Source organism: Dermacentor albipictus, chromosome 1, assembly GCF_038994185.2.
Source record: "Dermacentor albipictus isolate Rhodes 1998 colony chromosome 1, USDA_Dalb.pri_finalv2, whole genome shotgun sequence".
NCBI lineage: Eukaryota > Metazoa > Arthropoda > Arachnida > Ixodida > Ixodidae > Dermacentor > Dermacentor albipictus.
The window spans coordinates 430,756,122-430,782,787 of record NC_091821.1 but is presented as its reverse complement, the minus strand read 5'-3'; the positions used below and the strand labels follow the sequence as shown (position 1 = coordinate 430,782,787).

The 26,666-nt window shown below is 45.0% G+C and overlaps 2 protein-coding genes across 4 annotated transcripts in view; both read right to left on the bottom strand.

The window, feature by feature from the left end:
- The window catches only part of Pak (serine/threonine-protein kinase PAK 3-like protein), a 45,404-nt gene extending 42,355 nt beyond the window's left edge, over nucleotides 1-3,049 (bottom strand). Inside the window, exon 1 of the mRNA XM_065440379.1 lies at nucleotides 2,894-3,049. The gene's annotated coding sequence lies outside the window, so the exon portion shown is untranslated. The remainder of the gene's footprint in view (nucleotides 1-2,893) is intronic.
- Nucleotides 3,050-6,401: 3,352 nt separating this feature from the next.
- LOC135908581 (uncharacterized) overlaps nucleotides 6,402-26,666 on the bottom strand; it is a 38,535-nt gene continuing 18,270 nt past the window's right edge. For all 3 annotated transcript variants that reach the window (XM_065440417.2, XM_065440409.2, XM_065440404.1), the window contains 3 exons: nucleotides 22,717-22,890; nucleotides 18,997-19,369; nucleotides 6,402-6,498 (listed from right to left, as the gene is read on the bottom strand). In XM_065440417.2, coding sequence (XP_065296489.1) covers nucleotides 6,485-6,498; nucleotides 18,997-19,369; nucleotides 22,717-22,890 — 561 coding nt within the window. In that variant the 3' untranslated portion in view covers nucleotides 6,402-6,484. The remainder of the gene's footprint in view (nucleotides 6,499-18,996; nucleotides 19,370-22,716; nucleotides 22,891-26,666) is intronic.

Sequence of the window (26,666 nt, the reverse complement as noted above, 5' to 3'; positions counted from 1 at the left end):
GACAGCTGACCTGTCCTCCACCATGCATCATTCCTCCTGTTTACAATGCGGCACTTCCAAGTGTTCTCAAGTGGAAAAAAACTGCGGAGCATGTTACATATTGGTCAGCAGCAACTATTTACTAGCCGCAAAAAACTACCATCTTTTCAGAGTTCCGTTAAGCGTCTGTCGAGAAAGGACTATTGTGAATAACGACAGGACAAGCTATGATCAAAAGAAAGCAAAAAAGCTTTCATCTTCACCCCTCCCCCCCTCCCTTTTTGTTATTATCTGTCTTTCCTGTGCGTGCTTTTTTTGTTGTTGTTGCTGCTTGCTTCACCATGTCGCTGGTGTATTCTGCTTCAAAGCACTAGACTACAGGTTCTTTTTTTTTTTTCTTCAGCCACAGGAGCTATACTTTGACGTAGAATGCATTATGTGCTAAGGTCTTAATACATGGCAAAGAGCTTCGCATGGTCAAAGCAAACACAGAACTGCTTACTATGTCTAACTCTACGCACAGCTCTATAGACCATGTGCTCGTGGTGTGCCCTGTGTATGCATGCGAAAGACTGACACTGGCAGCTACCTTGAGGCATTTAGATAGCAGACCACTATCGGAGGACCCCCTGCTAGGCGCACAGCCGGAGAGTTGGCAGACGATAGAGTCAATGCATGCTTTTTCCCGTTTTTTAGGCAACACGGGCCTGGTCTTGCGCTTGTGATGGTAGCAATCAAGCAATGTGTTCTTTCATCTCATTTCTCCCATCATAATACCACATTATGAACCTCTTTCTTCTCCTCTCCCCCTTCCCTTGTGCAGAGAGCAGGCTAGATACTCCACTTTCCGGCCAACCTCGCTGCCTTTTGCAGTCGATAAACTTCTTCTACGCACAGCTGAAGTTGTAGTTAAAAATAAGGGGAAAAAAAAAAGAACATGAGGGACCAACTACTATACTTCAAATGGATTAATTATGAAAATGTAATTAAATATGTAGATTGAAAATACACACCAGCCGGTGCATCAAAAAAAAAAGAAACAAATGACAAGGATGGTAATAAAAACAGGCTATGCTATCTATACTGTCTTTAAAATAAGAGTTAGATATTGTGAATAAAACTGCTACAGACACAAGATGGAGAATGACGACAACACAGGGCAGCGTGTTGTCCTGTGTCTCCATCCTGTCTCTGTGGCGAATTTATTCCCAATGTCTCACCAACTGGCCTACAACTTTACCTTGCTAAAAGAGTTAGCTTTTTCCTTTTTCTTGCAATGTGTGCATCTTCACACAGAGATGTAAATGCATTTGTCATCTACTGTTCTCCCAAAGAGCAGCTGGTCAGAATGTTGTGTCATTCTTTCGAGAACGAAAATGTTTTTATGAAACTTGTTTGTTCTACACTGCAGGCAAGTTCAACAGTAGTATACTCACTGCTGTGTAAACCTTACAAACACTCTTCGCAACAACAACGAAAAATTGTGTAGAAACACACTCCTACCCCACATAATTGCTCTAACTGTAACTGAAGACCGGGAGTAAATGCACATAAACTGATGACAGATTGCAAGAAACTATTTAGCAACCACTGCTCCAGCCTTTTGGTTGCAAAAACAGCGTGCAGTGTCACCGGACGAGCCTGCTAAGCAGTAATCAAAATTTCTGCGTTAACGACAGCTGTCGAAACGGTGTGCTGCAAAACTAGCATTGTAAACTGTGTCATGCGTTAGTTAACTAACAAAACTTACTACGTGGCTCTTCTTAAGGATGTAGTAGATCATGGGCTGCTCAAGCTCGACAACGGATATCCGTGGCATCGAGACCCGACGCGGCTATGCGTAAACTTCTTACCGATTAGATTAAGCTGCGAGTGTGATCAAGATATGCGGTCGAAGAAGCCACGCCGGCCACTTTTTGCGCCCCTCACCATAAAGACAAAATTTTCTGCTCCACAGTAGTTTTGCAGAACGACTGGGACAGAAGCCAACGGATCGGTGTCAAGCAACGCACTGCCGAGTGACACGCCTGTAGGTAAAAGCGAGTGCGCTCGGGTAACAAAATTACAAAGAAACGCATCATTCCACACGATTGCCAGAACAGCGTTTTGTTCACGTTACAGGCACTTGCAGAAGCTGCTTCTTTTGCCAGCTTCGGAGTTTCGGCATCAGGCGCTAACACATCGTATACGTCAGTATACGGTAACCGCGAAGGCTACTGGCGGCGGTGGCGCGCGCACTCGCTGTGCGATAAATCGACGCTAAAGTCGAGGAGAAGCACACCTGTCCATGAGTTGGCCTCAAGAGGCGGCAGCAATTCGAGCCGGAGGAATTGCGCGATAAGGGTTACATGATACGAAGACGCCTGTCCCGACATCGCCGCTCGCCAGAATAACGGCACCGTGGGGATACGGGAGACGACATGGAACACACAGGGACAAGCGCGGTTTACGGTTTCCCCCGCTGCCGCACGCGCTGGCTCCCCGCGCAACTCTTCGGGAAGGGTCCAGCGGTTCAAGCGCGCGCAGAAGCCACTCGATCTCGAGCCGAGTTTCAGGCACTACGTGGGGGATCGCGAGCCCAGCTTCGCACGTCAATCAACTGCCACACACAGGAGAAGCAGCAACGCTGCACATGGATCGTAGGCATCGCAGTAGCGATGCTGCTGGCGTCGCGTTTAAAGTCGCAAAGAGTTCCGATTCCATACATTCGATAAGATGTTGGAAGTGCAAACCCAGCAAGCGTATCAGACATCGAAAGCTTTCGGTCTGCACGGCGTTGTGAGGCGGCAGCACCCGCCTTGCGAAGCGAAGCAAGCGAAGCGGTGGCGGAGCTGACGTCTTCCCGTGTGCTACACAGTACTGTTATCTCCGGTTCCAAGCGACGCATACTGAGCAATGTGTCAAGGCGACTCACCTTCATCCTAACTTATCCACGCCTTAAGATCCAGGGCCATTCGTCGCCGCTAGCATCTCCCACATTTCGCTACCACCACCACCGCGACCGACCGCCACACGCACACACACGCACGCACACACAACCCGAAAGCGGGGAGAGAGAGAAAAAAATGCGCGAACTGACGGACGCTGCTCCAGACTGTGACGTCACAAAATAGACCCACCTCCACCCCTCCTATGAGTCATCTCGGCCAAACAACAACAGCAAATACATGTCTGGCATCAAATCATTGCATGAAATGAAATAATGCCAGAAAGAATATCACCATCTGCATTTTTTTTATTCGCCGCCAATGCGCCTTAGGCTCTGCTGAGCATACCAATGAAGTCGGGCTAAAAGAAATCAGCAGCTCTGCGATGTTACTGCTTGCCAAATAAAAAAATGCTTATTTGCACTAAAAACGAGAAACATTTTACGAGCCAATTTGAGAATGTGATCGTGTCAATAGTAGTTACGGTTTTGATTACAGCAGACGATTGCGAAACATATGGCTGCCGCGCCGGTTGCCAAGGTGACCGCTATAAAGTACCGTTATTGCCAACGTTTTCCATTTTTGTGCGCGCCCAAAAATCTCAGGCTATGTCAGCGTTGTGACATACACGCGAACCGCCTTCATAAATTTGAGAACGCGTCGCGTGCCAGTTTTTTTTTTTTAACGTAAGGCGAGTACGCGTGCGCATTTTCAAACTTGTTTACAACTCCGCGATTACGTGCGGTGCGGAACACCCTTGCCAAGATCACCGGGAAATAACCACTGCCACTGACTCAAGGTCGTGTTGGAAAAGGTCGCAGTGGATACGTGTATTAATGGCCGTTTTACAGACAGTGGCAAAATATTAGATTTACGATGGGAGACGCAGACGTCTCACAGCATGCCAGTTCCTTTGGCGGCTGGGTCACAGTTACTAGCAGAGTTCCTGCGTACGTATGCAAACCCCCATTTGCATCCGCCAGTTTAATACTCTCCCTTGACTGATAGGAGCTGCAAGGATTACCATAGTGTGAAGCCTTTCTCGCCTATACATACAATTGTGTTGTGCCCCACTGCCATATGTCTCACAAGTTACACAGCACCCGCCAACGTCGTGTTATGAAAGATTTTTATGCGGAATAATACGACATTACTTATCGCACTTCGAGCCTCCATTTACTGTCCCTAACCTTGAAGGTGTTCAGCACACACCAGTAACTGGCACATGTTCTGTCAATACCTAGTAACACCTCGAAATCTCTTATTACAATGCTTCCACAAAACCTTGATAACCCTCAGCAGTGGAGGAAAAATACAGTGGCATTAAGAGGTTCCATAATGTCCCGAGGTGCCAGTGTTGTCTAGAGCCAATACAACAAAGGGATGGTATGAACCATTTTGAACGCAGCCATTTGAATACTCGTAAAACGAATCCCACTTCTCATGGTCAGGGTCCCCTACGAGAAGGAAAGTTACTGAATAATAAAAATCTATTGGAGTGCATACGGCAGACATACCAGATCCTGACTGGAAGCATACCTTTATCATTGAAAAGAAAGGTGTACAAGCAATGCATTCTACCGGTGATAACACATGGGGCACAAGCTTGGAAGTTGACAAAGAAGCTCGAGAACAACTTAAGGACTGCACAAAAAGCGATGGAATGAAGAACGGGCCTGTATGGCTTAATTTTTGTCCAGCCTGGTTTTTTTAGCCAAGCGATCAAAACTATTGATTGAATGAGCACAGAATGTAGGTGCCCATGATTTATGTGTGTACACGATCTCATACACATGATCATTTTTGTATATACACATCTCATAGCATCACTACAAAATTATGTAAACTGTCTGTCACATATCACCATTGCACATAACCATTGTGTACAATGTATATACAGTCTCGATAAACGGGAATATCTTGAACGGAACTGCCACTTAAACGGAACACTATCCTCATGGTTGGTTGGTTTTGTATTTATGCAATGCTCTCTGCAATGTCTCTCAGTAAATGGAACTCCTGATAAACAGAACAAATTTCCCTGGTCTCTTGAAGTTCTGTTTAAAGAGAGTCCACTGTATCGAACATAATTTTATATATGTGACAATTAGTTTATGTGTAACTGTGTGTTTCTGTGGGTCTGCGTGGTTATAAGTTAGTGAGCGAGTACTCGGACACTACTATAAAAATGTGCCGTGTATACAATGCTTCGGACTTTGCATATGTTACCATCTTGGTTCAATTGTGCTGCGAGTGTGACTCAGTGTTCATATTGTCTCTTGTTGAAATAAACTTCTTCTGAAAGGCGTAACATTGTGAGACAGGAAACAAAGGTGTGGATCAGAGAGCAAATGGGCATAGCCGAAATTCTAATTGGCATTAAGAGAAAAAAATGAGCTGGGCAGGCCATGTAATTTGTAGGCTAGATAACTGGTGGACCATTAGAGTTACAGAAAGGGTGCCAAGAGAGGTGCAGTTCGAGGACAGAAAACTAGGTGGCGTGATGAAATTAGGAAATTCGCAGGCGCGTGTTGGGATCAATTGGCCCAAGACAGGGGTAATTGGAGATTGCAGGGAGGGGCCTTCATCCTGGAGTGGACATAAAGTAGGCGGATGATCATGATGATGATGATATTACCTTCAAACGCTCGCATTGCAACATCGTTGGTGCTTCTGGGCTCAAATGACACACACAAACTCTACACCATCAATGCGACATACATTGCCTATCAAGGTGCATGGAACCAGTGGAGGCACAGATATTGACTGCACCCTGCACTTGTGTCGCTTGAAGCTGGAAGACGGCCAGTGACTGCTGTGACACATGAAGTATGCAGCAGTAAATGTCCTTTAAAGAGAACATGTATACGTGTGCCAGCGAGTCACCTCATCCGAATCACCCTCTCCTTTCTTTTGTATCCATGTTTCCACCTTTGCTTTCCACAGAAATGAAACCCCTCGCCTGGAGAAGCTTTTTGTGCTTCACAAACAATTCATAGGTCGCCAAAGGAATCGAGTACGAGTCTCTTCATTATTCAGCCTTTCCTGGTACACCTTGGCAGTGGCAAGCATCTACACACAAGGAGATGGAGGGAGTTAACGAGGAGGTACTTTGAGCACAATTAAGCTCAGAGAAATACTTCTCCCAATGCCCTTTTTAAACAACTCATTTGCACAGCAAGTCGTCTTCATTCCCACACTTGGGAGATTTTTGGCTGTTCACAAGTGTGAAATGTACTAGTAGTTGCTGAACAACTAGAGCACTTTATGACTGTGGTATTTGTAAAGGAACTATCTGTAAGAGCATGGTGCATTACGCATTTCTTTCTTCCGCAAAGTGCATTCCGCCATCCTGAATTTTTCTGAAATTTCGCTGAAATTGCACTCACTGAAATTCAATGAATTTTCGCTGAAAGTGCATTCCTGACCGGCAGGTAAAGGAGAGTACACATGCACAGCATTAGCAGCAACAAAGAGGCAGGAGAGGATGCCAAGTACAAATATTCAATATATACTTTATTCTTATATATGGTGAGTTTGTTGACTTGTCCAATGTCGTGGCCTATGGTGCAAGTGGATTACATCCTTCGTCCTGCATCAAGACAGAAAAGAAAAAAAACATGTTTGCACAGTTCCGCTAAACAACGTGCATTCACATAAACAATTATGCAGATCCCACGTGATGTGGGAATCGCTGTTTAGAATTCTTGTGTTTTATGTGCCCAAACCATGATTTGATTATGAGGCACGCCGTAGTGGGGGATTCTGGATTAATTTTAACCACCAAGGGATCTTTAACGTGCCCTCAACGCAAGGGACTCGAGCATTTTTGCATTTCGCCCCCATCAACATGCGGCCACAGCGGCCAGGATTTAATCCAGCGACCTCGTGCTTAGCAGCGCAACACCATAGCCGCTAAGCCACCACGGCAGGTGGGAATCAGTGTTACAGGGAGCATGTTGCAGCTAGCTGGCTATCCAGCATTGTTTGGATTTCTGCAAAACTTTACCAGATAGAGCGATGTGAGCATGTGTGTGAAGACGCCAGCAAGACGACACGTAACAGTGGCAGCATGATAGCCAATTTTTTTGTACTCTGATAAGAAACATTAAAACCTGTTCCATTACAACGTTGACCGGTCTCGAAGGAGCCGTAATGTTGGGCAGTATTTACGTAGCGTTGGCTGCCACGAGGAAAGGACTGGGGAAAACTGGCATGCTCTCACATTTATAAGCAACTTGTTATGTTACATCACAAATGTGAGAGACCTGGCCAAATGAAAAGTGAAGCGCGCACATGCTCTCACTTGTGCTATGCGATGCCATACATGCACCAATCATTTCAAAAAGTTGCTGTTGGCACAAAAGAAATATGCATACGATTGTGGCTCTTGCGCTGGAAAATCGAGGTTAAATCCCCCCATCAATCAGTTAAATTTTGTTGTTTAAGAGGCACAAAACAATGAGAGATGGACAAAAACCTGCCTCCCTACCACAAAGTGCCTGGTATGAGACAAAGAATGTGTCACATTAAATGGGCCCGGCGACCATTTTATACCTGCATCACAACACATTCCTTGTGTGACCCCAGAGAAAATGCATAAGGAATGGTGAAAACTGACGTGCCAAAACAAAGGTTATTCAAATTGAAAATTGAAAAAAATCAAAGCCCTTTCAAAAATCAAAATCAAAAGATCAAATCAAAATCAAATGATCAAAATCAAATCAAAAGATGGTTGAACATGAAGCTTTCTCCCAATGTAAATTGAATCAAAGTCCAAAGCCAATGACCGTGCAACGAACCCAAGAAATGCTAAGCAACCCAATGCTATGCATATGTGATTTGATTGCTTGTTTAGGGTTGTATTTTTTTAATGTTAAAGTTGAATAAAGAGACATTTCGTTAAATTGCATAAGCCTTTATTTTGGATCATGGAGCCATTGATTACACGTACACACACTTCCATGGATGACTCTACACTTGCACACTACTGCCTTGTGATCGCTGCAGTAGACAGAGGCGTGACGCAATGCAATGCAAAGCAGATGCAATGCCTTGCACGATGCAAGATGCTATGCAGTGAAGATATATACAGTTTGCCTGAGTAGTGTGGCATTCAACCATATTTAGTTGAGAAAGAGGCTTTGATATTTTTTTTCCAGATCCTAAGACAAGCCCACGTTCCTGCACACTTGCTGTCTCCATAAGCAGGCAAGCTCAGTTATTCATGACAGGGGTGGTGTCACAGCTACAAGACGCAACTTGGGCTTTCAGTGAACTTTGAGCACATGCGCTACTCTTGCTGAGCTTGTTGCTTCGCGTCATCAGGCACTGGCCAGGCGGCCAGTCGACAAGTGCAGTATTGCAAGTGTAAACTGTAGTGTTCTAAGCATATGTGCAAGTTGGCTTTCCTGCAGTGTTTTCGGCACTCACAGACGAATCAGTGAGACAAAGAAAGCTTTGCTTTAATAAAAGCAGACAACAGAAAGAAGCATACCCTTTCACATTTCACTCACCGAGAGAGGACTTACACCGCTTCCAAGTGAAATACAACTTGCATCCCCCAGTACCGGAAACTTTCTTTCCATTGTGGCCTTCCCACCACAAGCCACACTAGTCTCGCTGTTTGGCAGCATATAATAATATTACAATAATCCCATACGCCACACAACAAAAGTTGACAGTCACTTTAGCATACGCTACACAGGATGAAAGCGAAAGCCTGCCTGCTCATGAAATGTTCATTGCATTACTTGGCATTTTCATTTTAATGTGTTGTTACTTCCTATTACTTGTTCTTTCCCACCAAAGGCCATGCGTTCGAGTGCCTTAATTAACTTTGCCCTAATTAACACCAAAGGCGGCGGGTTCAACTCTCACCAAAGGTTGCAGGTTTGAGTGCCATAACTATATCTTAATTAACCATGTCTTAATTGGCTTTGCCTTGACACCAAAGGTCGTGGGTTCAACTCCCACCAGAGAATGAGGGTACAACTCCCACCAAAGTTCCTGGGTTCGAGTTCTTTAATGAACTCCATCTTAGTTAACCGTGCCTTAATTAACTTTGTCTTAACCCTTTAAGATCCAGAACTATTACCCACTTTCTGGTCGTTCTGGTTGGAAACTATTTCTGCTTTTTCAGTGTGTTTTCCCTCCAGCTTTCTTCCTTGATATTTCTTTTGTGGACACATTGTAGGGTGAACTTAGCTTTGTGACTTGATGCTTGTCCCGCAAGGCAAGCACCATGTACGAGTTCCCTCTGCGATAAGCCACCACTTCACCTTTTTTCAGCCTCTTCTTGAGCTGCTGGGGCATTTGCTTTTGATTTGTCATCACAGTCTCCATCCGCAATACACTCTGCGAAAGTAGCTCTTTCACAGTCATTGGGGACATGTGAAATCTGTCCATATACAGATGATAGCCACTGCCTGGCACAGCTTGCTGCACTTTCTCCAGCAGGTGGAGCACAATCCTGCATGTGAAGGGAAGCTAAGGACTGCACAGCCTATCATTGTGCTGCCATAGTGTGGCTCAAAGGCAGAAATGCAGCCTGTTTGGCAGTCATCAAGTGCATAAATATGCATGCCCCATTTTGCTGGCTTCTGAGGATTACAGCTCTTGAATGATACTCGACCCTTGAAGATGACAGTGCTCTCATCTAAGCATATCTGGAGGCCGGCATTGATATGCTCTCTGCATTTTCCATCTATGTAGGTCACAACATCCCTGACCTTGCTTCCACAAGTTGGTCGACGTGAAGAGGCATCTTTGCTTGGTGCAACGTGCAGCATGCAAAACATTTGAAGAAATCTCTTTAATTAGGAAACGTTCAGAAAAAAAGGCCTCTTCTTGAGGAGGTCGTTGCTGAAGGGAATATTCCTTCAATTCTGGCTTGGAATTCAAGGCCATGTTGATAATTACACCTAGGAAAGCTTTAGATTCTACCAAGAACACATATTCCCAGCCTTTCCAAATCAAGTACTTCAAATTGCCAGCACTCGAGATTTTTCCATGTGTGTAGCAGTTCGTTTCGGGCTCTATTTCCTCAATCAGCTGGTCTGTGAAGAACAGCTGAAAGTAGTCCAACTTGCAGTTTAGATTGGAAGAGCTTATTTCGGATCCTGGGTTCGTGACAGTGAACGGAAGAGGGGCAAAGTCTGGAAAAGTTATCCAAGTACACCTGCCAGCCTGCACCACGTGGTTCTGTGCTGCTGTTCTTGTTGCCACTTTCTCCAACGTCGTCGCCTTCTTTGTTGCTGGCTTCTATAGAATCACTTTCTTCTTCATCAAATGGAGGCACATAGTTCTCTTCCTCACTAAAATCGTCATCGCTTTTGCTAAAAGCTTTGCAATGATCGCCGTAGAATCACTAGGTGTAGAATCTCCACTATGCAACATTTGAACAATCCAGGCTTTCAGCTGCGTAAGCTGTGCGATCAAGCGTAAAAAAAATGACAAGCTCAAATCAAAGAAGTTTACTGACTTTTCTAAGAGATGCCACATCATGCATAACTATAGAAAACATGTGCAATTCAACCACAAGAAAGCGTGTCAGGCAGTGCCCGACAGCACACCACTGTGGCCATGTTGTATTATCCGGCCCGACAACAAACCGTGAAGGGTTAGGAGGAAGCTTTAGCTCGGGTGCTTTTATCTAAATACATGTAAAGGGAGAATTCGTTTTTCTCGGCAACCACTGCACTAAATTTGACGAGGTTTGTTGCATTTAAAAGAAAAACGTAAGATCTAGTGACTGTTGGCTTCGAATTTTTTTTTTTAGGTCATCAATGTTTCACTAAACATTGGCGAAAATGGCAATTTCTAAGAAAACGAAACTATCAAGCTTACAACTCTATAACTCAGCCATGAAAGATGATATCACAATACTGTAAATTGCATCTAACAGTACACCTAAAGTGGACAAAATTGATATGTTGCACATGGATCTCAAAAAGTTTAGTAATATGAAAATACAGTGAAACCTCGTTATAACGAACAGTTAAAAAGTCGGAAATTAGTTCGCTATATCCATAATTCGTAATATAAAATTTCGTAAAAAATACATGCAAGAGGAGCAAAATTCAATCAGAGAAGGCACAGCAACTCGAACGACGCTTACTTGGGTCACGTTAATTTATTTACGCACAAAGAACTGCGTTATCGCGGCCTGCTTCTTGGTGTTCATCGCATTCCGTATCACGCCCTGGTCCACAGTTTGCAAACACTCAACAAGGGCAAACCCACTGCCCTCAATAGCATTGCAGTGGCGGCGCAGTAAATCCAACGCAGCAAGTGCTTCTTGTGAAGTCGGAATGTTCTCATCGTCTACAGGGTCAGCCTGAGCTTCGCATGCGGGATGTTCAGAGACTTCCGCAGCGATTTCGGCGTCCGTCAGTACAGCCGTGGTCGCTGAGATGTCGTCGCCACCTACGAAGTCTTCTACAGTCATTGTTGCGGGCATGTCACCAACACCAACATGGCCGTTGGTGGGCATGTCTTCAACGGCCACGCCACTGCTAACACTAAAACGCAAAAGCAACATTTGATCACGCCGCTGCCGCCGCTGCTGAAGCGGCGGTGTCAGCGGTTGTGAGATGCGGACGATTTCTTTGGCTGTCAACTCTCGATGACGACGTGGCATCTGCGGCGCTGTCAGTGCCTGCGAGGTTGTCCTGAACGTTTGCTGCGCCGCACAACACACTTGTAGTGCAACGAAGCCTGCCGCCTGCTATTAAAGTGAGGTAGGGCTTGGCTTCGCGAAGTTCGTTATATCCGTTTTATGCCAAACCGCGTTCGCTATAGGAAGTTAAAAATACATGTGTTTGACAAAAATATTTCGGAAGAGTTCGATATATTCAATAATTCGTTATATGCGTGTTCGTTATATTGAGGTTTGACTGTACAGCTTTTGCAGAACCTTTGTACACAACGTAACGAATTCATGCAAGATATAGGTAAATTGGCATATCGGATCTGTCTGCTTTAATTTATTTAATGGATGTCGTTTACAGAACCGCGATATCTGTTCTTGATGCAGAGCTATTAATCTGTAAACTTCGTGCTTTTAGTTTCTTGACCTTCCAAATTTTTGAAAATTCTTGACAAAATTCAGGCCCTAAATCGAAATTCCGCTACGAACAGCCACTAGAATTTAACTTTCTCAAATGTAACAAATTTTGCTAAAATCGGCACAGAAGTTATCTCAGAAAATCATTTCTGCGTTTTAAATGTATTTGAATAGGCCACGTTGTAGTTGGGCCCGAGTTAAATCTTCCTCTTAACACCATAGGTAGTGGGTTCAACTCTCGTCCTTCCCAATGTCAATTGGAATCCAACTTGGAGATATGGCTGGTTTGCCCATAACTCCATGTTGTGCCACAGGTTTGAGTGCCTTAATCAACTTCACCTTCATTAACATCAAAGGTAGTGGGTTCAACTCTCAACCTTCACAACATCAATTGGAAGCCAACTTGGAGATGTGGCTGGTTTGCCCATACCTCCAAGTGGGTTTGACTCCTACCAAAGGTTGCGGGTACGAGTGCCTTAATCAACCCTACCTTAATTAACACCACAGGTCGTGGGCCCGACTCTCACCAAAGGTTGTGGTTTCAAGTGCCTTAATGAACTTTAGCTTAACGAACTGTACCTTAATTAACTTTGCCGTAATTAATACCAAAGGTCATGCGTTCGACTTCCACCAAATTCCGAGGGTTCGACTCCCAATTTTAGTGCCATTGAATTTTAGTGCCATAACGCTGAACAGTCAATTATTGTCTCATGAACTGTCTAAGGCTTTAGCCTTAATGAAGGTTTCTCGTATTTAACAAAGCTGTGTTGGTTACATCTAGTCAGGGAAAAGTTCAGTTCTCGCTATGAGTCGACATGCAATCGCGCCTTGCTGGATATGGTGGCACCGTCTAGTTAAGGTACCTGCAAACACATCCTCTCATGCACAGGAAATTTTATATAGTATAGCCATCGAATGTTTATAAAAAATATACGGACTGAACTTTACACACTGGTAATACTACGACGTACAGAAGATGTGATGTGCCAGTTTCATATATATGCAAACGCAACTACTAAAACTGCAACAAGCTTTTGTTCACTTAAGGTCAGCAGGCACTAAACAGTTAAACCTCGATATAACAAACTTCAATATAATAAGGTTTCCTATATAACGAAGTATTTAACTTTTCATAACGTCTTGTCCATAGAACAACATCTAATCAGAACCTCAATATAACAGTGTTTGTATGCAATTTAAAAATGACAAAATTTCACTTCCGCAGCAAAGGAATGCTGAGACAATAAATGGAAACTTCTGCGAAAGCAGATGGTCAAATGACTGAATTACAAGCAGCTGCTTGCAAATGCACCTCTCAAATAACGCCGGACACGACCACCACAGTGAAGCCACATCATGTTCCGTATAAAGTCCAAGTGCCATAACATCCTATTGCGCCCTGCGCACTTTGTGCTCGGGTGCAAGTGAAAATGCGCAAGGGTAAGAAAGGTGGTGGCTTCAGGCATGAATGCCACCTCCAAGTGTGATCAAATGGAAAAAGAGGGAGGGGAACATGCTCACAGTAACGCAATCAAGTGTATGAGAGAGGTAAGGCAAGGGGAGGCAGTTGGCACGCGTCGCGATTTCTGGAACACGTCTCGGTAGTGGCTGCACATAACTAAGTGCGGCTGAGTGCATATGCAGCTATGCACTCTGCTTTAGTTAGAGGCAATCTGCCGCATGTGCAAAGAGTCGGCATGCCAAGACGGCATAGCACCATGTAATCTGTATAGCCAGTATTGAAGGTTGCATAATCTCGAGTTTTGTTGACCTGTTGGAGCGTGTGGCAGACGAAACATTTGCTCCCCGCTGCTGCCGCTTTTCATGATGGCGTCGTCCCAGTGCCAGCAACACTGTCAGCCACGAGAGCGGAGCGCATGCGATAGCATGGCTGGCTTCGCTTAATTCGTACCACCTACGTGAAGATATTGTCGACGTGGCATGAAACCCTATCATTCGTCGCTGGCTCCTAAATTCATCAAAATAAATTATTTTCTCGGTCAAATTTGCTTTCTTCGACTGCCCAATAATTCGGAAAATCCTCTGGCCCTTTTCAGTATAAGAAAAACTTATCAGCGACAGTACTTATTTGCATAAAAGGGCGAATTTCAATACAATAGAACTTCGATATAATGAAGCAAATTGCCAATTTTACCTACTTTGTTATATCGGGGTTTAACTGTATATATTTCCCAGTTTTCACTTGAGCATCAAAGAAGCGCAGACACCGAACCCTCCAGTGATAATTTTTTACTCTTGTGTCATACACAACATCTAGGGGACCCTAACGGCAGCCAGCATATGCACGATCGGCTCCCAAGTAATTTAATGCAAAATGATTTCCATCGCAGAATTGCAGATTTCAACATTCTTGCCAGTAGGAGTGTATATACTTTGAGTGACAATGTCACTCAAGTACCCGATGTCACGGAGTTCACGGAGTTCCTGCTACAACCTCACCTGTCGTCAGCTCAATTTCACAGGCGCACCCACGTTCACGTGTACTCGCGTGGCAGAACCACCCTTGCGTCTCCCAGCAGTGTTTCAGCAAACACACCTGCAGCCACTTTCAAAATTCATCGCCACCAGTGTCCCTTTAGGGTCACACTATTTTCCTTACCAATGACATTTTCATTATGTCTATCGTGACAAGTCTGGAGGAGAGAGCCATGTTTAATTTAGAGACATCAAAATTGAAATAAATTACCTTTTAGTCATCTGCTGTCAGTCATACTTCACGAAAGCTTTCCTTGTAAGCATGCAAAGCTTATGCTATAGTCAACTTAGCCTATAAATTTGGTGTCTACATTCCTTTTAGCGAAAAGAACGCACATATAATATTAATACTATATGATTAATATTGTTACGGAAGGATAAAAGAAGAGAAAGGATGAAGATCGGAGATGCTGGCTGCAGCGTGTTGTTGCTGGTCAGCCATCTCAACCACATTGACTCTGCTTGTATATATATTGTAAATGCAGTCTGTCTATACTACCAACATCCCCGTAACAATATTACGATATACAGTTAAATGGTGATATAGCAAAGTCGGTAAAATCGGCAATTTTCTTTGTTACATTGAAATCCTACCCTTTATGCAAATAAGTACAGTCTCTGATGGCGTTTCCTTACATGGAGGAACTGCAAGTTTTCCCAGATTATTGGGAAATCAAAAAAAGCACGTTTGAATGAGAAAATTAATTTTGTTGAGTTTGACTAGCCCCTGCAGTCATCCTCATCATCAGCCTGGTTGCGCCCACTGCAGGGCAAAGGCCTCTCCCATACTTCTCCAACTACCCCAGTCATATACTAATTGTGGCCATGTCATCCCTGCAAACTTCTTAACCTCATCCGCCCACCTAACTTTCTGCCACCCCATGCTACGCTTCCCTTCCCTTGGAATCCAGTCCGTAACCTTTAATGACCATCGGTTATCTTCCCTCCTCATTACATGTCCTGCCCATGCCCATTTCTTTTTCTTGATTTCAACTAAGATGTCATTAACTCGCGTTTGTTCCCTCACCCAATCTGCTCTTTTCTTATTCCTTAACATTACACCTATCATTCTTCTTTCCATAGCTCGATGCGTCATCCTCAATTTAAGTAGAACCGTTTTCGTAAGCCACCAGGTTTCTGCCCCGTAGGTGAGTACTGGTAAGACACAGCTGTTATACACTTTTCTCTTGAGGGATAATGGCAACCTGCTGTTCATAATCTGAGAATGCCTGCCAAACGCAGCCCAGCCCATTCTTATTCTTCTGATTATTTCCGTCTCATGATCCGGATCAACGGTCACTACCTGCCCTAAGTAGATGTATTCCCTTACCCCTTCCAGTGCCTCGCCACCTATTGTAAATTACTGTTCTCTTCCGAGACTGTTAAACATTACTTCAGTTTTCTGCAGATTAATTTTTAGACCCACTCTTCTGCTTTGCCTCTCCAGCAGCATTGAGCATGCATTGCAATTGGTCCCCTGAGTTACTAAGCAAGGCGAATCGCAAATTACTAAGGTATTCTCCATTAACTCTTGACCCCAATTCTTCCCAATCCAGGTCTCTGAATACCTCCTGTAAACACGCTGTGAATAGCATTGGAGAGATCGTATCTCCCTGCCTGACACCTTTCTTCATTGGGATTTTGTTGCTTTCTTTATGGAGGGCTACGGTGGCTGTGGAGCCGCTATAGATATCTTTCAGTATTTTTACATACGGCTCATCTACACCCCGATTCTGTAGTGCCTCCATGACTGCTTAGGTTTCGACAGAATCAAACGCTTTCTCGTAATCAATGAAAGCTATACATAAGGGTTCGTTATGCTATTCCGCACATTTCTCTATCACCTGATTGATAGTGTGAATATGGTTTATTGTTGAGTAGACTTTACGGAATCCTGCCTGGTTTTTTGCTTGACAGAAGTCTAAGGTGTTCCCGATTCTATTTGCAATTACCTTAGTAAATAGTTTATAGGCAACGGACAGTAAGCTGATCGGTCTATAATTTTTCAAGTCTTTGGCGTCCCCTTTCTTATGGATTATGTTAGCGTTCTTCCAAGATTCCAGTACGCTTGAGGTCATGAGGCATTGCATAGACAGGGTGGCCACTTTCTCTAGAACAATCTGCCCACCATACTGCAACAAATCTGCTGTTACCTGATCCTCCCCAGCTGCCTTCCCCCTTTGTATAGCTCCCAAGGCTTTTTTTACTTCTTCCGGCATTACTTGTGGGATTTTGAATTCCTCCAAACTATTCTCTCTCACATTATCATCGTTGGTGCCACTGGTGCTGTATAAATCTCTGTAGAACTCCTCTGCCACTTAAACTATCTCATTCATATTAGTAATGATCTTGCCGGCTTTGTCTCTTGACGCATACATCCGATTCTTGCCAATTCCTAGTTTCTTCTTCACTGCTTTTAGTCTTCGTCCGTTCCTGAGAGCATGTTCAATTCTATCCATATTATACTTCCTTATGTCAGCTGTCTTACGCTTGTTGATTAACTTCGAAATTTCTGCAACTTTTATTCTAGCTGTAGGGTTAGAGGCTTTCATACATTGGCGTTTCTTGATCAGATCTTTCGTCTCCTGCGATAGCTTACTGGTATCCTATCTAACGGAGTTACCACCAACTTCTATTGCACACTCCTTAATGATGCCCACAAGATTGTCGTTCATTGCTTCAACACTAAGGTCCTCTTCCCGAGTTAAAGCCAAATACGTGTTCTGTAGCTTGATCTGGAATTTCTCTATTTTCCATCTTACTGCTAACTCATTGATCGGCTTCTTATGTACCAGTTTCTTCCGTTCCCTCCTCAGGTCAAGGCTAACTCGAGTTCTTACCATCCTATGGTCACTGCAGCGCACCTTGCCGAGCACGTTCACATCTTCTATGATGCCAGGGTTCGCGCAGAGTATGAAGTTTATTTCATTTCTAGTCTCGCCGTTCGGGCTGCTCCACGTCCACTTTTGGCTATCCCGCTCGCGTAAGAAGGTATTCATTATGCGCATATTATTCTGTTCCGCAAACTCTACTACTAACCCTCCCCTGCTATTCCTAGTGCCTGTGCCATATTCCCCCACTGACTTGTCTCCAGCCTGCCTCTTGCCGACCTTGGCATTGAAGTCGCCCATCAGTATAGTGCATTTTGTTTTTACTTTACCCATCGCCGATTCCACGCCTTCATAGACGCTTTCAACTTCTTGGTCCTCATGACTGGATGTAGGGGCGTAGGCCTGTACAACCTTCATTTTGTACCTCTTATTAAGTTTTATAACAAGACTTGCCACCCTCTCATTAATGCTATAGAATTCCTGTATGTTACCAGCTATATTCTTATTAATCAGAAATCCAATTCCTAGTTCTCGTCTCTCCGCTAAGCCCCGGTAGCACAGGACGTGCCCACTTTTTAGCACTGTATATGCTTCTTTTGGCCTCCTAACTTCACTGAGCCCTATTATATCCCATTTACTGCCCTCTTAATTCCTACAATAGCACTGCTAAACTCGCCTCACTATATAACGTTCTAGCGTTAAATGTTGCCAGGTTCAGACTCCAATGATGGCCTGCCCAGGTCCAGGGATTCTTAGCACCCTCTGCTGCATCACAGGTCTGACCTCTGCCATGGTCAGTTGCTTCGCAGCTGCTGGGAACTGAGGGCCGGGGTTTGATTGTTGTATTCGTATAGGAGGTTGTGGCCAAGTACTGCACCAGGGTGGCCAATCCTGCTCTGGTGAGGGAGTGCGTTACTGGTTCTGGTCACCGGGATCAGGTCGCACTCCAGGCCTTGTGTGTGCAATTTTATCGACATGCGTATTTTTTTTTTTAATCCGGTGGAAAATTGCACGGCACCGGGATTCGAACCACGGTCCTCTTGCACGTGAGACGGATGCTCTACCTCTACGCCACCTCTTTAGTACTGTTCCTGATCCTGCAGTAGGACGACACTATCCTGAAAAGCACTGGCAGTGGGGAGCAAATGCTTCGCCTGCCTCTTGTTTCAACGTGTCTCCAAAACCCGAGATTTCGCTACTTCCAGTACTAAATGTACGGTAAATCAGTGCACATGATGCCACACCATCTCGGCCCACCCACTCTTTGTACACAGCAGAATACTTCTAAAACAGGGCACATGCACGGGCTCAACCGCGCTGACAGCCATGTGCAGTCATGGTCGTGCCTAGAAAAGGAGACTCGAAACTTCGAATCGGGTTTAACCCAACTTTCATAAAACTTGGTTGGTGTGCAACAGTTGGGGAAGCATTGTGTTTTACCCAATGATGAAGGACCCTAATTACATTTAATAGTTTGTTGTATCGAGGCTTGAGGGTACTAGTGTAGCATAAACACGAAAACATGAGAAGTGCCCATGAACATGCAGACATGCTGCTTGTGTGTTCATGAACATGTGTTCCCAAACGTGTTCACATGCTCTTCTCATGTCCTCATCCCTTTTGCACTACACGACTATTTTGATGGCATACCAACAAGCCCCCATTGCAACCCAAGTTGCCTTCGGCCTCTGCTTACGCCTGATAGGGGCCCCAAAATGCGTCCTGGGCCGCCGCCTTGAAGCCCGCCGCCTGCTGCCCCGCTGTCCATTGCCGTTCTGCTGCTGGTATTGTTCCTGGAGCTGGCGGCCCCGGGCACGCAGGAAATGGAGAAGACTGACGAGCTCAGACCGCTTGGCAGCACGGTCCCGCAGCCGCGGCCCAAATAGGAACTCAGTCGACTGCTCACCATCCCCGCCACCAACACTGGCACTAGTTGGACGAAGCCCGTCAAGTAGCCGCCGCTGGTCGGGTGCAACACGCTTCAGCACAAAGCGGCGACGCTCTTCTGACAGCGACTCGAATGCCCGGCCCAGGTGGGCCAAGGCTGCCCCCGTGCGCTCAGCAACCGCCTGGCACGGAGGTGTAAAAAAAAAAAGAAAACAAAGGGACCAATTACTTTTATGTCATCACCTGAAAGAGATGTAACGCAATAGCATTTAGGAGGGTTTTATCAGTCTATGATCTCCCACCATACATCAACACTGAAAAAAGCCAAATTTTCCATGAAATGCACACAGAGGTAGATCTTTTTGCAATAATTTAGTGAAGTTTTCATAAACATTACCTTCTACGAGTAGTCTGATTGACAAAAGCTTTTATGTGACAGAAGAATAAGAGCAACTGAGGGGCCAGATTTTTTTTTTTATTATTTGCAACCAAATGAAGCAAACAGACTATTAATTCACATACTGAATTCCTAGGTCACTATAGTAGCTTTACTACCAGAAGGAAGGGGGGGGGAGGAGAAGCTGCGTATACAAAGTCAACGTAGTTTGGATACATCATACATCATCATCATCAGCCTGGCTACGCCCACTGCAGGGCAAGGGCCTCTCCCATACTTCAAATACCCCAGTCATGTGCTCATTGTGGCCATGTTGGCCCTGCAAACTTCTTACTCTCATCCACCCACCTAACTTTCTGCCGCACCCTGCTACACTTCGCTACCCTTGTAATCCAGTCCGTAACCCTTAATAACCATCGGTTATCTTCCCTCCTCATTACATGTCCTGCCCATGCTCATTTCTTTTTCTTGATTTCAACTAAGATGTCATTACCTCACGTTCATTCTCTCACCCAATCTGCTCTCTTCTTATCCCCCTTAACGTTACATCTATCGTTCTTCTTTCCGTAGCTCGTTGTGTAATCCTCAATTTAAGTAGAATCCTTTTCGTGAGCCTCCAGGTTTCTACCCCGTAGGTGAGCACTGGTAAGACACAGCTGTTATACACTTTTCTCTTGAGGGATAATATCAACCTGCGGTTCATGATCTGAGGATGCCTGCCAAACGCATAGTTTGGATACATAGCTGGACAAATGAACTCGCCAGTCTCATCAGCTTGTCGCCAAATTAATTCTGCATTCATTCTTCATTAACCAGGTACCTAGAAACCTGAACACTGAAGATGGCTAGGAAAGGCATCAGCACACATGGCATGAAGCTCTTTCTCACTAAGTGTGGTCAAATCAGACACTTGGTCATAATTTTTATCCACATGTACATCAGCTGTCATTTTATTTTTCCCACAATGCCTCAGATTTGTACAGCACACTTCTGCCACAGCAGTTCGAAAAAGGTTGCAAAATAAGTTTAGAAAGAATGCCTTCATATACGCTCGCTGTCCAGTTGGCCTCTTTCCTTAATAATACCCAGCTGGAAAAACTGGTTGGAATTATACAGGTCTGTTCCTCTCAGTTAACCACCTGACCCACATTCTCTACAGTCAGTATTCAAATGCTTTCCTAAAGGTGACTCAATTGGTTGCACCTCGCTTATATGGACAGAATTGTTTTCAACGTCTTGACTTAGACGTCGCTTCAAGTAAATATGCCAGTCGTTATACACTGCAAAGCTATGAATGGTAGGGGGGACGCTAGTTGCACATTTTAGTTCCCAAAATGCTCATAAAAATTATTTGATGCAAGATATAAATGATGATGATGTAAGTGGTGCTTGCCAAGTCAAAGAAGGCAAAATCTTCCAATTTAAACTGTTTTATTCAATTTACAACAAAGAAACAGGAATTAATGCAATGCTTCGGCCTGGCAATAATAACCACTTAAATTTCGCGCGCATGTACGGTACGACACATGCTTTTAACTTATCCGCACTCCCTACGGCCATTCGCTTGTAAAACAATCTACCTGAGCACATTGCTTCCGAGTCAGATCAAGAAAAATTTCGTCATCTCCTACACGAGCATTTTTCAAAATAGCACTTACAAATCACTTTATCTTTTTTCGTACACTTTGCAATCTGCTTCGAACATCCTGTGATATTTTTTTTTGATACGTTGCTATCTCCCTCTTGTGAATTGCTATTTTATGCTGTGTCGTGTGTTCACTTGTATGCCTTGTATATATTATTGCTTTTCTGCGTCTTTTTCCCTGAATATCACTTCAAGAATTGTACTCCCTGATATGTTCATCTTTTGTGTATTTTACTTTCTAGTATTAATGCCTTACATTACGTTTTACTCATGTTATTTCCTTAAGTGTACCTTTGTGGCCTTTCATTACTTCAGTTGTTCCTGTTTCATGTTTTAATCTTGGTAGTATTGTTGATGAGGACTGTATTGAGGTGTAACTTTTGTGTACCACATTAGAAGGATGCTTACTCTGTAACCCCCCTTACACAATGCCCCCATGGGGCCTGTAAGGTATTTTAAATAAATAAATAAATAAATAAATTCAGCCTGTGCAATACCTGCCTTCACTATGGACCACAAATTTCAGGTCTGGCCTCAAACCTCCAGGACAGATCTTTTTACATACTAAATTTTTCAGAGAACCATAGACCAGCGGAATAAGTTGCCAGCAGATGTGGTTGGCCACAATACAGCTGATTCGTTTTATGATGCTTTGAGTCCCCCCGCAATAATGCCAAGAATAGTGCTGCGTGCAATATTAAAAAAACTCAGTGCCCTTCCCCTCTGTGAAGAAGGATGACCGGCGAAGCTGTGTGCATGTAGGCCTCTTAATGGCGAACTGCACCTCCACCGCCGGTCGGCCCGGCATTGCACTATATTCAGGATCGGTCCATGTATGGGGAGTGCTTCACACCTGCTTCAACTCCGCCGCAGGTCGGCCTGGCATGGCACTATCTTTGGGATCAGCCTACGTATGTGGAGTGCTTAACGTCTGTTTCACTTCCGCCACGGGTCGGCCAGGCATTGCACTATCTTCGGGATAGGCCCGCGTATGGGGAGTGCTCAACGCTTGCTTCGCCTCCGCCGCGGTTCGGCCAGGCATTTCACTATCTTCGGGATAGGGCCGCGTATGGGGAGTGCTTAACGCCTGCTTTACCTCTGCTGCGGGTCGGCCTGGCATTGCACTATCTTTGGGATCGGCCAACGTATGGGGAGTTGCTTCGCTGTAACAGCTTCGCGGTAAAAAAGATAGCATGACATGCCTTGGGCTCCAAGATGTAGATCTTGCCTTTTTTTACTGGTACTGCATCATAGAGCTTTCCCTCCAACACAGTAGGCTTAATTTGTTCATAGGTATACGTCCCAAAGCAATGTTGTGGCTATGAAAGACACCATAGCAGTGGGCTCCACGACTTTGACCTCAGCAGCGAAACACCATAGCCACTGAGCTGACGCATCAGGTAAGAAAAGGCAGTTCAGTGTCAAAGAAAGTTGTCAAAGAGCTTCCGCGCATCAATGTTATAATCAATACAGCATGCAATGCTAACCTGTCGGGCAACGTTAGGACCTGAGCGATCGCAGCAGTCAAGCAGATCCACCAGGGCACCCACTGCACCTATCACTGATGACTGGGTGCAGCGGAATGCTTCGTCCCGCACCCGGTCTAAGCCAATAGCCCGAAAGCGGCTGTAGCCCTCGAACTCGGGATTCAGTCGTGGCACCTGGCATGGTGAGCACAAACACACTTTCAAGGGTCGCATACATGGAAAAACCACAAGACAAAATCCGGACAACAAAGTACAACTGTGTAAATGGAACAATTGCACTTGAAAGACAGCATGCCATTAAAACCTTCTAAAAGGCCTCTCACCAGGCCCACTGGGAAATTTTGGTCATACACTAGGAGTTATAATGCTTAGGGGAGCATTCTATCTCAATAATTATCAGAAGGGGCTTGTAGTAGGTGAGCTTAAAGTATATCATGAAGGAAGAATATGACGAAAGTTGAAACTCCCGTCAGTGCGGGCGACCAGATAAAGTCACAAAAAAGGCATGTGCCGACGGTTGCACATGCAGTGGCAGTGCTTTGCTGCGCGTTATGCAAGCTGCAGTGAAAGAAAAAAAGAATGCAGACACCTGTGTGGGCAGCTTGGGCGCGTGCTCTTCAGCGGCACACGTGTTTTCCACTCAAAGCAGACGACACAGACGTTCGCTTCAGCGGGCACGCCATAACACTGTATTTGTGTCCCCTTAAGTCAAACAGCAACAGTTCTTGTCGGTGTCTGTTAGAGGGTCGTAATACTAACAGCACCGCTACGCACAAATGCCCTTCTTTAGAGTTTGCTAGCCTAAGGTGGGATGCAGCCGTTTCGTTAAAAACTACAAAGGAGGTACAAGTCTTGCAGGGAAAATGTGAGCATTTTCAAGGCTCCGAATTTGCCTGAACATCTGCAAGCATGCATGGGCTGCGGCAATTCCTGGGGACGGCTGTCAGCTCACATCAAGAAATTACGTCTGCGAGAAGCACTTCACAAGCAACATGATGAAATACTACGATGAGCTTAGAGGGGAAGTAATCTTGGACCAACTGAAAATAAAAACTGGACTGCATCCAGAAGCTGCTCCCTGCATCTACGACATGCCTGAAAAAGAAGCAGACTCACTGGAAAGCATCACAAATATCAGTCATGTTACCATGAAAAGATGAAGAATGAGTGTATACGACAAGCCAGGAACATCAGTGGTGGTGAACGTCAGCGATGTTCACAAAGCGTGTGAGGCCCATGAGCTTGAGGAAAATCATCTTGATCATGTACTCGAAGAAATTGAAGGCATGTTTGCCTTCGGTGAATGCCAGCAGCGCTTACACCCATCCAATCGAAGTCATCACGCAGGTGTCAAACAATAGCACCACGCATAACCGGAAGCTAAAGATCATCTTATTATAGCGGTCGTTAAAAAGAACGCATTTTTGTTTTTTACTGTTCTTAAATGGTTGAAGCCTAGCACCTATCGCTGTTCAGGTTACCAGCACCGAAGAATCGCGTGAGTTCTCACAGTAGGACTTGTGCCAGGCTTGAACCGCTAGCCACACACGTGATTGATTGCCTTGGCAACCGAAACGGCAGTCATTTCTTTCTTGGCCGCCAGGTACTGCCAGCATGATAGTGGCTGCGTGGGCTTGTGACCTTTTCTGGTCGCCACAAACAGCGGAGTTTCCACTACTATACGTTTCTTGCTCCGTGAAGTATATACAGTCAAACCTCAGTATAATGAATGCTGATGTCATGAATTATCAGGTATAAAGAAGAGCAAATATTGAAGATTTGATTGGTCAAATTTAATGCAGTGGAGTCCTGCCCTGCTAAATATAAAGAAATTAAAAATGTGGGATACGATGCCGTGTCAGTTACAGCGAAGGAATAAATTTTTGTTTGCATTTGCTTAAAATATACAACTTTTTCAAGTTCCATTTAATTCCGTTGATTGAAAATTTAGTTTCACCCCATTTCTTGCACCTTCATAATAATTAAAAGCAAGAAGCTACAGAACAAAGTTAATTTCTTTGAAGAGCTTTCTTGAGCTTACAGAATGCGGACTCCATGCAATAACTCGATACATGAGCATTGGATACGAGCACATCAAATATATTTCTTATCTAGCATACTTGTAATGCACCTATCCAACCAAATGAAAAATATACTCGATGTAAAACACTATGAAAGAAGAATAAAAAAATTGGAGGACGCTTAAGCTTCGCCTTCAAGAGTGGAACGCGACAGCGTTCCCGTCGACCCGCCAAGGGGTGTAAGACAATGGGCTACAGGGCCGCCATCACTTACGAGGCGCCCCGCATCGGACGCGGTGAGCGTCGAGCCATATGGTCGAGCAACGCGGCGTTCGGCGCAGCAACGAAACGTGCGCCTGAGCAAGCGGAACGAACCGAAGAACTCGGTATCTCGGAGGGGGAAATGATGCACGCCAGCCAAACGTCGTGATCGGCATGGGCAGAGAGATAGACAGATAGCGATCTAAAGAAAAGAAGGACGCTTGATTCTGCAGAGGGAGCCAGGTGAAGCGTTGTCAGGGGAGAGAGAGTCCGGGCCGCGAACCGCCTCGCACCGGTCCTCGCAGCTCCAATGTGCGCGTGGCGCGCCATCTGTCGGGGCAGCGCCGTACATGGAGAGGAGGGGGTCTTCTGTGTTTGCCACAAGATGGCTCTGCGTGTGTGGAAAGCGCAGAAGAAATGCAGCGGAAACACACTTCGCTACTCGTGTAATTGCGACTTCTGTAAGTTACACGTTCATAATTACCGATATACACCGCAGGATAACTTTCCACGGCTCGTTTCGAAGGCAACACCGCATTCACTAGAGGCGCGTTTGTACCTCTTGAAAGCATCGAACTCGTGGCTCAAAGGTAGCGCCTCCGTCTCACACTCCGGAGACCCTGGTTCGATTCCCACCCAGCACATCTTGGTAGTTGCTTTTTATTTATGAAGTGCCTGCCGTGATTTATCCCTCACGGTCAACGCCGACGACACCGGCTTTTCTGCGACACGAGCTCCTTAACGCTGTCGCGTTAAAAACTGAACCCACTACATGACGACATATGGACAACCGACAGCAAGCATGCAGCCACTTACCTTGAAACTCATTAACTAAGCACTTCACACATATTACAGTCGAATCTCGATAATTTGAACTCGAAGGGGCCCGAAATTTCGTTCAAATTAAACGAACTTCGAATTAAAGGAAGCTAATTGAATGGAGGACTTACCTGCAGTGGCCCATGAGCACTGAGCTAACACATGAGTGGGAAATTCCAGGAGACTTATTCACACATATTTATACATTACAGTCAACATCCAATTTTTCGGACCCCCAAGGGGTCGCGAAAACGTCCGAAAAAATGAATGCATGCTTTTTACTGCCCCTAAGGGCTCAAATCACCACAGGTACCTCCGAAATAGCTCTAAAGGCCTGCCAGTGCACTTATTAGGCATATCGGTGCTCGTACTGTGATAGGGGACGGCGGATGCACGCGTGTACAATTAACCCTTTAAGGGTCAATGAAGTAAATGTACGGCACCGCAAAGAAGTCCAAAAATGGTCAACGCCATATATTTACAGTGCCGTCTGTACGTTTAAAAAGCACGACAATTTTCTTTTTCTTATCTGTCATGTACTGCCACTGTTTGGGAGAGAATACAGAGAATTTTTTTCGCACGCCTACCTCTCGGTTTTCGTTGCATGGTTTGCTTTAGAGCTAGTTTGCTCCCGCACGTCTGTATACTACCGCTCGCACATTGGTGCGTGTGCGTGTGTGGCGGTTTGCATTTTGTTCCGCGCAGTTTTGGCTTCTTTCGCTTGCAAAACTGATGGCTATCTTGTTACTAATACTAATCGCTCAATGGGCGACCGCCTGTCTCTCGCTCGTTTAGTGCTCACAGGGGCGCGCATAGGAAGGATGCTGCCATGCAAGCGTTACCGTTGCT